Source organism: Pseudophryne corroboree, chromosome 4 (genome assembly GCF_028390025.1).
Source record: "Pseudophryne corroboree isolate aPseCor3 chromosome 4, aPseCor3.hap2, whole genome shotgun sequence".
Lineage (NCBI taxonomy): Eukaryota > Metazoa > Chordata > Amphibia > Anura > Myobatrachidae > Pseudophryne > Pseudophryne corroboree.
Window position 1 is genome coordinate 323567535 of NC_086447.1, and position 13276 is coordinate 323580810.

The following is a 13276-nucleotide window of genomic DNA, read 5'->3' on the forward strand; positions in this document are numbered from 1 at the left end:
TCTACAAATTTGATACCCTGGCTGTGGAGGACCTGGAGTTCTCTCATTCGGTGTTGCAGAGTCATCCGCACTCTCCCGCCCGTTTGGGAGCTTTGGTATAATCCCCATGGTCCTTACGGAGTCCCCAGCATCCACTTAGGACGTCAGAGAAAATAAGAATTTACTCACCGGTAATTCTATTTCTCGTAGTCCGTAGTGGATGCTGGGCGCCCATCCCAAGTGCGGATTGTCTGCAATACTTGTAAATAGTTATTGTTACACAAATCGGGTTGTTATTGCGAGCCATCTGTTCAGAGGCTCCTTTTGTTCTCGTACTGTTAACCGGGGTTCCTATCACGAGTTATATGGTGTGATTGGTGTGGCTGGTATGAGTCTTACCCGGGATTCAAAATCCTTCCTTATTGTGTCGGCTCTTACGGGCACAGTGTCCTAACTGAGGCTTGGAGGAGGGTCATAGGGGGAGGAGCCAGTGCACACCAGATGGGCCTAAATCTTTCTTTAGATGTGCCCAGTCTCCTGCGGAGCCGTCTATTCCCCATGGTCCTTACGGAGTCCCCAGCATCCACTACGGACTACGAGAAATAGAATTACCGGTGAGTAAATTCTTATTTTTCTCCAATATTAAAGCTAGCATATTACGTTTGAGGATAATGGAACATAACCGTGAACAGGCAATACAGTTAGAGGCATATTTATCACAATCTGTATTTTTAACCACGCATTTTTCATGTAAATTCACATTGTGAAAATGTTTTCACAGGAATTTACCGTTCTGTTCTTGCCGAGAGACTTAATAAGATGAGAACTTGTTCCAGTGAAAACTTCTACTTCCTGGTTTGGCGTCTGTGGGCTTACTGCGCATGCACACCAACGTCCAACACAGGCGTCAGTGAGAGGACAAAGAGAGGGAGGATCTCTTTCTGAAAAAAAATCCCTGTTACAGTAGCCCATAAGCTACTATAAGGGGATGCGGTCAAGGTCCCGCCGGACGGAATCCCGGCGGTCGAAATACCGACACCGGGATCCCGACCGGCACAATCCCGACATATTCTCCCTCTGTGGGTGTCCACGACACCCATATACGGAGAATAAAATAGTGTGCCGTGCGCAGCGAGCCCGCAAGGGGCTGCGTTGCGCTTGCTCCCCTGTCGGGATTGTGCCGATCGGGATTCCGGTGTCTGTATTTCGACCGCCGGGATCCCGTCCGGCGGTACTTCATACTGATCCCTCTGTAAGCGAACGCCATCTTCAGATGCATTTATCTGGGCCTAGCTCCGTAATGCAAAACCCATGGGGGCTGCTATGTGGCCAGAAATGGCGGGATTGCGGCAGTTAAAAGATATCTGCTGTGATCCTCCATGGTACAATCTACAATGCTAGTTGTCTTGGGGGCACTGCACAGGTAGTCAGTGGATGGGATAATCAATACTTGGACATGTGGTAGGCAGTGGGGAAATACAGATAAGAGGGAGTTACAAAATAAAACGAGGCCCCCAAAGCTGGCCAGTTCACAGATTGTTCATCTTTAACCATCTCAGGTGCTCTACAGTACACTGGTTGTTCATCTTTAACCATCTCAGGTGCTCTACAGTACACTGGGGGTTGTTTAGTGTAAACAAAAAAAAAAATGCAGTTGGTCAAAACCATGTGCACTGCAGGTGGGGCAGATATAACGTGCAGAGAGAGTTAGATTTGGGTGGGGTGTGGTCAAACTGAAATCTAAATTGTAGTGTGAAAATAAAGCAGACAGTATTTACAATGCATAGAAACAATATTACCCACCCAAATCTAAATCTCCCTGCACGTTACATCTACCCCACCTGCAGTGCAACATGGTTTTGCCCAATTGCCAACTTTTTTGGTTTGCTGACAATCCTGAATAACCCCCATTGTGCCTTTTTTTTATTCTATTAAATTGACTAACATCAATTGAGGGCTTATAACCTATCAGTGAAAATAATAAAATTACCCGGGGGGGGATGGGAGCATTACTGTTGTGCCTAGGAGCGCCCTCACCTCTAAATTCGCTCCTGACCGCTACAGGTGGTTGACCACGATACGAGGCCTTAGGGGTGCGTAAAGCAGCCAGTATTTACCCTGCACAGAAACACTAAAACCCACCCAAATCTCTGCGCGTTACAGCTGCCCCACCTGCAGTGCACATGGTTTTGCCCAATTACTAACTTTTTTTTTGTTTGCTAACAACTCTGAATAAACCCCCATAGGACACAGTGGGCAGGATAGGCAATTTGTAAAAGTGTGATGCACGAAGGGGTGTTTTACATATAATATACCATGCAAATACCACATAAAGCGCACACAGGGTGAAAGCAGCCACTTCCAATGCTTTTACAAATTCATCTAACATTATCAACGTTTTAGTGTGGCTTTAATCAAGCTACTGCATTTAATCTGTACTGCAGTTTTGCCAAGATACGAACATGTAATGTATGTCCCATTGAGCAAAACATCCATTTCCTATCACTCATTTTGTTTAAACTTAAATATTTTTTTTGTCTCTAGGTGATCTCTAAGGAAACACTAGATGAAGTGCTGGCTACTTGTCAAAGTGGATCATTTGAGAAACTAGAAACAGTGGTAAAGGTAAGAGAGTGGATGTTGACCATTTTATGGGGTTCAGTATGATTTGCCGATGGACGGGATGTCGGCTTTCAGTATACAGACAGCGTCCCCCTAACCTAACCCTCCCGATGGTGCCTAACCCTCCCCGCTTTGTGCTTAACCGTAAACTTCCCTTCCCCACTGCCTAAACCTATCCCTCCCCGCTTGATGCCTAACCCTAACCTCCGCTTCTATGTGCCTAACCCTCCGTCCCTGGTCCCTAACCTTCCCGGCCCTGCACTCTAGCTCTCCCCCCCCCCCTTCCCCCCCATCCTGCCTAAACCAATCCTGCCCACTCCCGGCAGGATGCCAGCGCATCCCGATGTTAGGGCGATCAGGAAGCTGCGGCATCTGTATCTAGACGCCGGCATTGCTTCCTATTTTAGGATCCCAGCGTCGGTATATTGACCGCCGGGATCCAGTCTGTCGGGAAGCTGCTTCCCATTTTATACTTATATACTGTAGAAAAGTATTCTTTTTATGTTTCTCTTGCGTCCTAGAGGATGCTGGGGTCCACATTAGTACCATGGGGTATAGACGGGTCCACTAGGAGCCATTGACACTTTAAGAGTTTGAGAGTGTAGGCTGGCTCCTCCCTCTATGCCCCTCCTACCAGACCCAGTTTAGAAAATGTGCCCGGAGGAGCCGGTCACAGCTAGGAGAGCTCTACAGAGTTTCTTTAGTAAAAGTTTTTATTTTAGAGTTTATTATTTTACAGGGAGGCTGCTGGCAACAGCCTCCCTGCTTCGAGGGACTTAGGGGGGCAGTAGTGTCCGCCCTGCGGGGTCTGAGCCACTATCTCCGCTGTCAGGACACTGAGCTCCTGAGGGGATCAAACGTTCCCTGCCACAGGGGATCGCTCAGCCCGGCAGCATGCCGCCACACCCTTACAGAGCCAGAAGATCAGAAGATGGCGAGATATGGCGGCATAAGGGTTGGAGCGCAGCTCTGAGAGGCTGCGCTCCAGGAAGGCTCAGCGGCACACAGTGTTGGCACTAATGAGGAGCGTCCTGAGCCAGCGACTTGTTACCCTACACTGGTCACAGACGCTAACCGGAGACTGAATCCCCAGGCTAGCATCAGAATCCTCCGTACTCAGATGCGCACAGGGGACGGAATCCCCGGCCTTGCGACGGAGTCCTCAGGCCAGTATAAAGATTTTGTACGGGAAGACGCGCCATCTTCAAGGGGCGGAGCTTCTCCTCAGAGCGGACCCAGCAGATTTCAGCGCCATTTTCCTGCCTGCAGTTCCTGTACACAGACGCTGACAGAGCTGTCCCTCCAAGCAACTCTAGCTATCCTATGCGGTACCAGGGGGTTGTAGAAGGGGGGGAGGCAGTGAATTAGTTCTGTCTATTACAGTACACAGTGGGCGCTGGTAAGGGGTGTCCCCTGTCTAAGCAGCACTGTGTGCGGGTTGGCTCCAATCTCTGTGTGTCTCTTGCCATTCTCAGGGGGGAAACTCTGTTTAGCCTCTCCTGTGTGTGTGTGTGTGTGTGTGTGTGTGTGTGTGTGTGTGTGTGTGTGTGTGTGTGTGTGTGTGTGTGTGTGTGTGTGTATGTGTGTGTGGAGTGTTTGGGGTCTCCAGTTAGCTATGTCCAGGGACTCTGTGTCATATGCAGCGGAGGATATGTCTTCCCAGGATGATCTCATCCCATGTAATCAGGATTGAACTGTTGTAGCACAGATAGCAAGGGAGCCTGAGTGGTTATCCTCTATCAAATCTATGATTTCTCAGATTTCTACTAGGGTTGCTCAGACTGAATCTGCAACTCGGGTTTTACAGAATTCTATGGTAGTTTGGTCCGGTTCTGTTACCTCAGGACTCCCCTTTGTAGGTTCCTATAAACGTGCTCTTGCCCAGATTATGCAAGATGACACGGATACTGACTCTGACACGGCAGACGGTGATGGGGATGTACTCAGGGGGGCCACATCTCTTGCTAAAGGGGTGCAGTTGATGATAGAGGCTTTTAGAGATGTGTTGAATACTGCTGATACAACTCCTGAACAGGTTGAGGAGGCTTACTTCACTGATAATAAGAAAGCCTTGCTAACCTTCCCTGCGTCCAAAGAATTAAATGCTATTTTTGAAATCACGAAACCCCTTTCTGAGGGAATTCAAGTTCAAAATGGAGTCTCTAAGGGCGGTGATATCTGGTCTGGAGGAGGGGGAATTCCTGGATATCAAGGATGCGTACCTCCACATTCCGATTTGGCTGCCGCATCAAGCTTATCTACGATTCGCACTGTTGGACAGTCATTTTCAGTTCCAGGCCCTGCCATTCGGCTTCTCCACAGCACCGAGGGTTTTCACCAAAGTGATGGCGGAAATTATGGTTCTCCTCCGCAGACAGGGGTGAACATAATTCCATATCTGGACGAACTGCTTATAAAGGCATCGTCCAAGGAGAAGCTGTTACGGTCCATAGCTCTCACGACCCAGCTTCTCAGGGATCATGGTTGGATCATGAATCTTCCAAAATCACATTTGGAACCAACCAGGAGGTTGTCCTTTCTGGGAGTGATCCTCGACACGGAGGTGCAGATGGTGTTCCTTCCAGAGGACAAAGCTTTGTTGATTCAAGCAATGGTCCGGGATGTCCTGAAGCCAGCCCGGGTGTCGATTCATCAGTGCATTCGACTTCTGGGGAAGATGGTGGCTTCTTACGATTCGCTGCAGTACGGGAGGTTTCATGCTCTGTCCTTCCAACTGGATCTCCTGGACAAGTGGTCGGGATCCCATCTTCACATGCACCAGGGAATACGTCTGTCGCCAAAGGCCAGGATTTCGCTTCTCTGGTGGCTGCAATTACCTCACCTTCTGGAGGGCCGCAGGTTCGGGATTCAGGACTGGATCCTTCTAACCATGGATGCAAGTCTCCGGGGCTGGGGCGCGGTCGCTCAAAGGGAAACCTTCCAAGGAAGGTGGTCAAGTCTGGAAGCCGGCCTGCCGATAAACATTCTGGAACTAAGAGCCGTCTACAACGGTTTTCTCCAAGCGCCCCATCTTCTGAGAAATCGGGCCATTCAAGTGCAGTCGGACAATGTAACGACAGTGGCCTACATAAACCGACAGGGCGGAACGAAGAGCAGAGCTGCAATGTCAGAGGTAACAAAAATCATCCTCTGGGCAGAAAAACACGTTGGCACTGTCGGCATTCTTCATTCCGGGAGTAGACAACTGGGAAGCGGACTTGCTCAGCAGACACGACCTCCACCCAGGGGAGTGGGGTCTCCATCTGGAGGTGTTCAAGGAGGTAACAGATCTTTGGGGCGTACCCCAGATCGACATGATGGCCTCTCGTCTCAACAAGAAGCTTCGGCGGTATTGTTCCAGATCGAGGGACCCGCAAGCAGTGGCGGTGGACGCCCTAGTGACTCCGTGGGTGTTCCAGTCGGTGTACGTGTTTCCTCCACTTCCACTCATTCCAAGATTTCTCATAAGAACAGGAGTTCAGGCAATCCTCATTGCTCCGGACTGGCCAAGAAGGGCTTGGTATGCGGATGTTCTGGATCTACTACTGGAAGAGCCGAGGCCTCTTCCTCATCGGGAGGACCTGCTGCAGCAGGGGCCATTTGCCTATCAAGACTTACCTCGGCTACGTTTGACGGCATGGAGGTTGAACGCCAGATACTAGCTCGGAAGGGCATTCCGAACAAGGTTATTCCTACCCTGATGCAGGCTAGGAAAGTAGTAACGTCAAAACATTACCATCGTATTTGGAGACAATATGTATCTTGGTGTGAGTCCAAGAGGTTTCCTGCGGTGGAGTTTCAACTAGGACGTTTTCTCCTCTTTCTGCAAGCAGGTGTGGATATGGGCCTGAGTTTAGGATCCATAAAGGTCCAGATTTCGTCCCTATCCATTTTTTTCCAAAAACAGTTGGCTGCCCTCCTTGATGTTCAGACTTTTTTCAAGGGAGTTTTGCACATCCAACCTCCCTTTGTGCCGCCTACGGCGCCCTGAGATCTCAACGTGGTGTTGCAGTTTCTCCAGTCAGACTGGATTGAACCTCTACATGAGGTGGAGATCAAGTTTCTCACGTGGAAGGCTGTCACTTTGTTGGCCTTAGCCTCTGCTAGACGTGTGTTGGAGTTGGGGGCTTTGTCATGTAAAAGCCCATACTTGATCTTCCATGAAGATAGAGCTGAACTTCGGACACGTCCGCAGTTTCTTCCGAAGGTTGTGTCGGCATTTCATATCAACCAACCTATTGTGGTGCCAGTTGCGACTGACTCCTCAATTTCATCAAAGTCCTTAGATGTTGTACGGGCTCTAAAGATCTATGTGAAGAGGACTGCTTGTCACAGAAAATCAGGCTCTCTATTTGTCCTGTATGATCCCAAGTAAATTGGGTGTCTTGCTTCAATTTCTCGCTGGATCAGGTTCACTATCCAGCATGCGTATTCTACGGCAGGCTTGCCGTGTCCTACGTCTGTTAAGGCCCACTCTACTCATAAGGTGGGTTCTTCCTGGACAGCTGCCCAGGGTGTCTTGGCATTACAACTCTGCCGAGTGGCTACTTGGTCAGGGTCGAACACGTTCGCAAAGTTCTACAGGTTCGATACTTTGGCTTCTGAGGACCTTTAAGTTTGGTCAATCAGTTCTGCAGGAACCCTCCGCGCTCTTCCTACCGTTCTGGGAGCTTTGGTACATCCCCATGGTACTAATGTGGACCCCAGCATCCTCTAGGACGTAAAAGAATATAGGATTTTAATTACCTACCGGTAAATTCTTTTCTCGTAGTCTGTAGAGGATGCTGGGCGCCCGCCCAGCGCTTCGTGATCCTGCAGTGGTTATTTAGTTCAGTACTACTTAGTCATTGGTAAGTACTGTTTTTTTGTTACTTGGTAAGTAATCCTGTTCAGCCGTTGCTGATGTTTCTAGCTAGTTAGCTTGAGTTGCCTTGTGTGTGAGCTGGTGAATCTCGCTACTATCTGTGTAATCCTTGTCTCGAAGATGTCCGTCTCCTCGGGCACAGTTTCTAGACTGGGTCTGGTAGGAGGGGCATAGAGGGAGGAGCCAGCCCACACTCTCAAATTCTTAAAGTGCCAATGGCTCCTAGTGGACCCATCTATACCCCCATGGTACCAATGTGGACCCCAGCATCCTCTACGGACTATGAGAAAAGGATTTACTGGCAGGTAATTAAAATCCTATTTTTTCATATATACTGGTATTCCTGCAGTTACAAAGAGTAATTGTTGTAAACCTTTCATTAAAATGATGTAAACTTTGACTGGTTGGCCATCAACAGCAAAATAAAACTTCTTTGGTGGACACCAAAAAATAAAAAACGACTGTTTAAAAGACTTAAGTTTTACAATATTGTCATAAAAAATATATAATTCATATTGGTAACATTGTCTTCTCCCCGTAGAATTTGATAAATAATGGTCATGCAGCAACACAGCTTGTAAACCAGCTGCATGATGTCATTCTTGAACGAGAGGCTCTGACTGATAAGCAGAAGGCAATTATTGCAGAGAAACTTGCGGTAAGTCTGTTACACATTACAAAATAAATAAATCTTTTATTATATAATTAGGGGAAATCAATACATTTATTATAAGAAACTTATACCGAAAAATAATACAAGCTATCACTATGCTCCTTCATGCAGATGATGTTCCCCTAAGTGATTAGCTGGTAGCAAGTATTTGACCATAATATCCGCAGTCTAGATTTCTCTAACGTCCTAAGTGGATGCTGGGGACTCCGTAAAGACCATGGGGATTAGCGGCTCCGCAGGAGACTGGGCACAACTAAAGAAAGCTTTAGGACTAACTGGTGTGCACTGGCTCCTCCCACTAAGACCCTCCTCCAGACCTCAGTTAGATTTCTGTGCCCGGCCGAGCTGGATGCACACTAGGGGCTCTCCTGAGCTCCTAGAAAGAAAGTTTATTTTAGGTTTTTTACTTTACAGTGAGACCTGCTGGCAACAGGCTCACTGCATCGAGGGACTAAGGGGAGAAGAAGCGAACCTACCTGCTTGCAGCTAGCTTGGGCTTCTTAGGCTACTGGACACCATTAGCTCCAGAGGGATCGACCGCATGGAACTGGCCTTGGTGTTCGTTCCCGGAGCCGCGCCGCCGTCCCCCTTACAGAGCCAGAAGCAAGAAGAGGTCCGGAAAATCGGCGACAGAAGACATCAGTCTTCACCAAGGTAGCGCATAGCACTGCAGCTGTGCGCCATTGCTCCTCATATACACACTTCACACTCCGGTCACTGAGGGTGCTGGGGGGGGGGCGCCGGGGGGGGGGGGGGGGGGCGCCCTGAGCAGCAATAAAAACACCTTGGCTGGCAAATATATCACAATATATAGCCCCAGAGGCTATATATGGGATAAATACCCCTGCCAGAATCCATAAAAAAGCGGGAGAAAAGTCCGCGAAAAAGGGGCGGAGCTATCTCCCTCAGCACACTGGCGCCATTTTCTCTTAACAGTGCAGCTGGAAGACAGCTCCCCAGGCTCTCCCCTGTAGTTTGCAGGCTCAAAGGGTTAAAAAGAGAGGGGGGGCACTAAATTTAGGCGCAATATTATATATACAAGCAGCTATTGGGAAAAATTCACTCAATATAGTGTTAATCCCTAAATTATATAGCGCTCTGGTGTGTGCTGGCATACTCTCTCTCGGTCTCCCCAAAGGACTTTGTGGGGTCCTGTCCTCAGTCAGAGCATTCCCTGTGTGTGTGCGGCTGTGTCGACATTTTGGATGAGGAAGGTTACGTGGAGGCGGAGCAGAGGCCGATAAATGGGATGTCGCCTCTGTGGGGCCGACACCAGAGTGGATGGATAGGTGGAAGGTACTAACCGACAGTGTCAACTACTTACATAAAAGGCTGGATGACGTAACAGCTGTGGGACAGCCGGCTTCTCAGCCCGCGCCTGCCCAGGCGTCTCAAGGGCCATCAGGGGCTCAAACAACGCCCGTTACCTCAGATGGCAGACACAGATGTCGACACAGAGTCTGACTCCAGTGTCGACGAGGTTGAGACATATACACAATCCACTAGGAACATCCGTTACATGATCTCGCAATGAAAAATGTGTTACGCATCTTCTGACATGAACCCAAGTACCACATAAAAGGGGTTTTATTTTTGGGGAGAAAAAGCAGCCAGTGTTTTGTTCCCCCATCAGATGAATGAATGAAGTGTGTAAAGAAGCGTGGTTTCCCCCGATAAGAAACTGGTAATTTCTAAAAAGTTACTGATGACGTACCCTTTCCCGCCAGAGGATAGGTCACGTTGGGAGATATCCCTTAGGGTGGATAAGGCGCTCACTCGTTTGTCAAAAGGTGGTACTGCCGTCTTAGGATACGGCCACCTTGAAGGAACCTGCTGATAAAAAGCAGGAGGCGATCCTGAAGTCTGTATTTACACACTCAGGTTATATACTGAAACCTGCAATTGCCTCAGCATAAATAGTGCTGCTGCAGCGTGGTCTGATACCTTGTTAGATAATATTAATACGCTAAGACAGGGATAATATTTTGCTAACATTGAGCATATTTAAGACGTTGTCTTATATATAAAGGATGCACAGAGGGATATTTGCCGGCTGGCATCCAGAATTAATGCAATGTCCATTCTGCCAGGAGGGTATTAGAAACCCGGCAGTGGACAGGTGATGCTGCCTTTAAAAGGCAAATGGAGATTCTGCCTTATAAGGGTGAAGAATTGTTTGGGGATGGTCTCTGGGACCTCGTTTCCATAGCAACAGCTGGGAATTTTTTTTTTTTACCTCCGGTTTCCTCACAAAAGCCTAAGAAAGCACCGTATTTTCAGGTACAGCCCTTTCGGCTTCAGAAAAGCAAGCGGGTCAAAGGCGCTTCCTTTCTGCACAGAGACAAGGGAAGAAGGAAAAAGCTGCACCAGTCAGCCAGTTCCCAGGATCAAATATCTTCCCTCGCTTCCTCTGAGTCCACCGCATGACGCTGGGGCTCCACAGGTGGAGACAGGTGCGGTGGGGGCGCGTCTCGGGAACTGCAGGGACCAGTGAGCTTGCCCACAGGTGGATCCCTAGGTTCTGCAAGTAGTATCACAGGGATACAGGCTGGAGTTCGAGACGACTCCCCCTCGCCGTTGCCTCACATCAGCCTTTCCTGCTGCCCTCGGAGACAGGTAGTACTGGCGGCAATTCACAAGCTGTACTTCCAGCAGGTGAAATCAAGGTACCCCTCCTTCAACAAGGCCGGGGTTACTATTCCAAAATAATTGTGGTACCGAAACCAGACGGTTCGGTGAGACCCATTCTAAAATTGAAATCCTTGAACACTTATATACGAAGGTTCAAGTTCAAAATGGAATCGCTCAGGGCGAATATTGCAAGAATGGAAAATTTCAGGGTATCACTGGACATCAAGGATACTTACCTGCATGTCCCTATTTACCGTCTTCACCAGGCAGGTGTACCTCAAAATTGTGGTACAGGATTGTCATTACCAATTCCAGACGTTGCCGTTGGTCTGTCCCCGGCACCGAGGGTATTTACCAAGGTAATGGCTGAAGTACTTATTCCGTACTTGGACGATTTCCTTATAAAGGCGAGGTCCAGGGAGCAGTTGTTTGTCGGAGTAGCACTATCTCGGGAAGTGCTACAACAGCACGGCTGGATTCTGAATATTCCAAAGTCGCAGCTGGTTCCTACGACGCGTCTACTGTTCCTGGCTGGGGTTCTGGACACAGAACAGGATAAAAAGGGTTTCTCCCGGAGGAGAAGTCCATGGAGTTGGCGTCTCTAGACGGAGACCTCTTAATACAAATACAGGTATCGGTGCATCAATGCACGCGAGCCTTGGGAAAGATGGTAGCTTCTTACGAAGAATTTCCATTCGCCAAGTCCCATGCAAGGATCTTCCAGTGGGATCTGTTGGACAAATGGTCCGGGTCGCATCCTCAGATGCATCGGCGGATAACCCTGTCTCCAAGGGCCAGGGTGTCGCTGTGGTGGTGACTGCAGAGTGCTCATCTTCTAGGGGGCCGCAGATTCGGCATACAGGACTGGGTCCTGGTGACCACGGATGCCAGCCTTCAAGGCTGGGGGGCAGTCACACAGGGAAGAAACTTCCAAGGCCTATGGGAAAGTCAGGAGACTTCCCTACACATAAATGTTCTGGAACTATGGGCCATTTACAATGCCCTAAGTCAGGCTAGACCCATGCTTCAACACCGGCCGGTGCTGATCCAGTCAGACAACATCACGGCGGTCGCTCATGTAAACCGACAGGACGGCACAAGAAGCAGGATGGCGATGGCAGAAGCCACAAGGATTCTCCGATGGGCGGAAAATCATGTGTTAGCACTGTCAGTAGTGTTCATTCCCGGAGTGGACAACTGAGAAGCAGACTTTCTCAGCAGACACGACCTCCACCCGGGTGAGTGGGTACTTCATCCAGCAGTCTTCCAAATGATTGTACACCGTGGGGAAAGGCCACAGGTGGACATGATGGCGTCCCACCTCAACAAAAAGCTACAAAGATATTGCGCCAGGTCAAGGGACCCTCAGGCGATAGCTGTGGACGCTCTGGTAACACCGTGGGTGTACCAGTTGGTGTATGTGTTCCCTTCTCTGCCTCTCATACCCAGGGTAATGAGAATAATAAGAAGGAGAGGAGTAAGAACTATACTCATTGTTTCGGGTGGCCAAGAAGAGCTTGGTACCCAGAACTTCAAGAAATGATCTCAGAGGACCCATGGCCTCTGCCGCTCAGACAGGACCTGCTGCAGCAGGGGCCCTGTCTGTTCCAAGATTTACCGCGGCTGCGTTTGACGGCATGGCGGTTGAACGCCGGATCCGGAAGGAAAAGGGCATTCCGGAGGAAGTTGTCCCTACGCTATTTAAAGCTAGGAAAGAAGTGAACGCAAACCATTATCACCGCATATGGCGGAAATATGTTGCGTGCTGTGAGGCCAAGAAGGCCCCAAAGGAGGAATTTCAGCTAGGTCGATTTCTGCACTTCCTACAAGTCAGAGGTGACTATGGGCCTAAAATTGGGTTCCATTAAGGTCCAGATTTCGGCTCTATCGATTTTCTTCCAAAATAGAACTGGCTTCACTGCCTGAAGTTCAGACTTTTGTTAAGGGAGTGCTGCATAGTCAGCCCCTGTTTGTGCCTCCAGTGGCACCGTGGGATCTCAACGTAGTGTTGGATTTCCTGAAGTCGCATTGGGTTGAGCCACTTAAATCCGTGGAGCTACAATACCTCACGTGGAAAGTGGTCATGCTGTGGGCCTTGGCGTCGGCCAGGCGTGTATCAGAATTGGCGGCTTTGTCAAAAGCCCTTATCTGTATTTTATATGGATAAGGCGGAATTGAGGACTCGTTCCCAATTCCTTCCTAAGATGGTAGCAGTTTTTCATGTGAACCAACCTATTGTGGTGCCTGCGACTACTTGGGACTTGGAGGATTCCAAGTTTCTGGACGTAGTCAGGGCCCTGAAAAGTATATGTTTCCAGGACGGCTGGAGTCAGGAAAACTGACTCGCTATTTATCCTGTATGCACCCAACAAGCTGGGTGCTCCTGCTTCTAAGCAGACTATTGCTCGCTGGATCTGTAGCACGATTCAACTTGCACATTCTGCGGCTGGACTGCCGCACCCTAAATCTGTGAAAGCCCATTCCACGAGGAAAGTGGGCTCTTCTTG

General features: G+C 49.1%; 1 protein-coding gene across 1 annotated transcript in view; it reads left to right on the top strand.

The window, feature by feature from the left end:
* RFC4 (replication factor C subunit 4) overlaps nt 1-13276 on the top strand; it is a 138853-nt gene that overhangs the window by 124568 nt on the left and 1009 nt on the right. Inside the window, exons 9-10 of the mRNA XM_063916350.1 lie at nt 2524-2604; nt 8007-8123. Of these exons, the coding sequence (XP_063772420.1) occupies nt 2524-2604; nt 8007-8123 (198 nt within the window). The remainder of the gene's footprint in view (nt 1-2523; nt 2605-8006; nt 8124-13276) is intronic.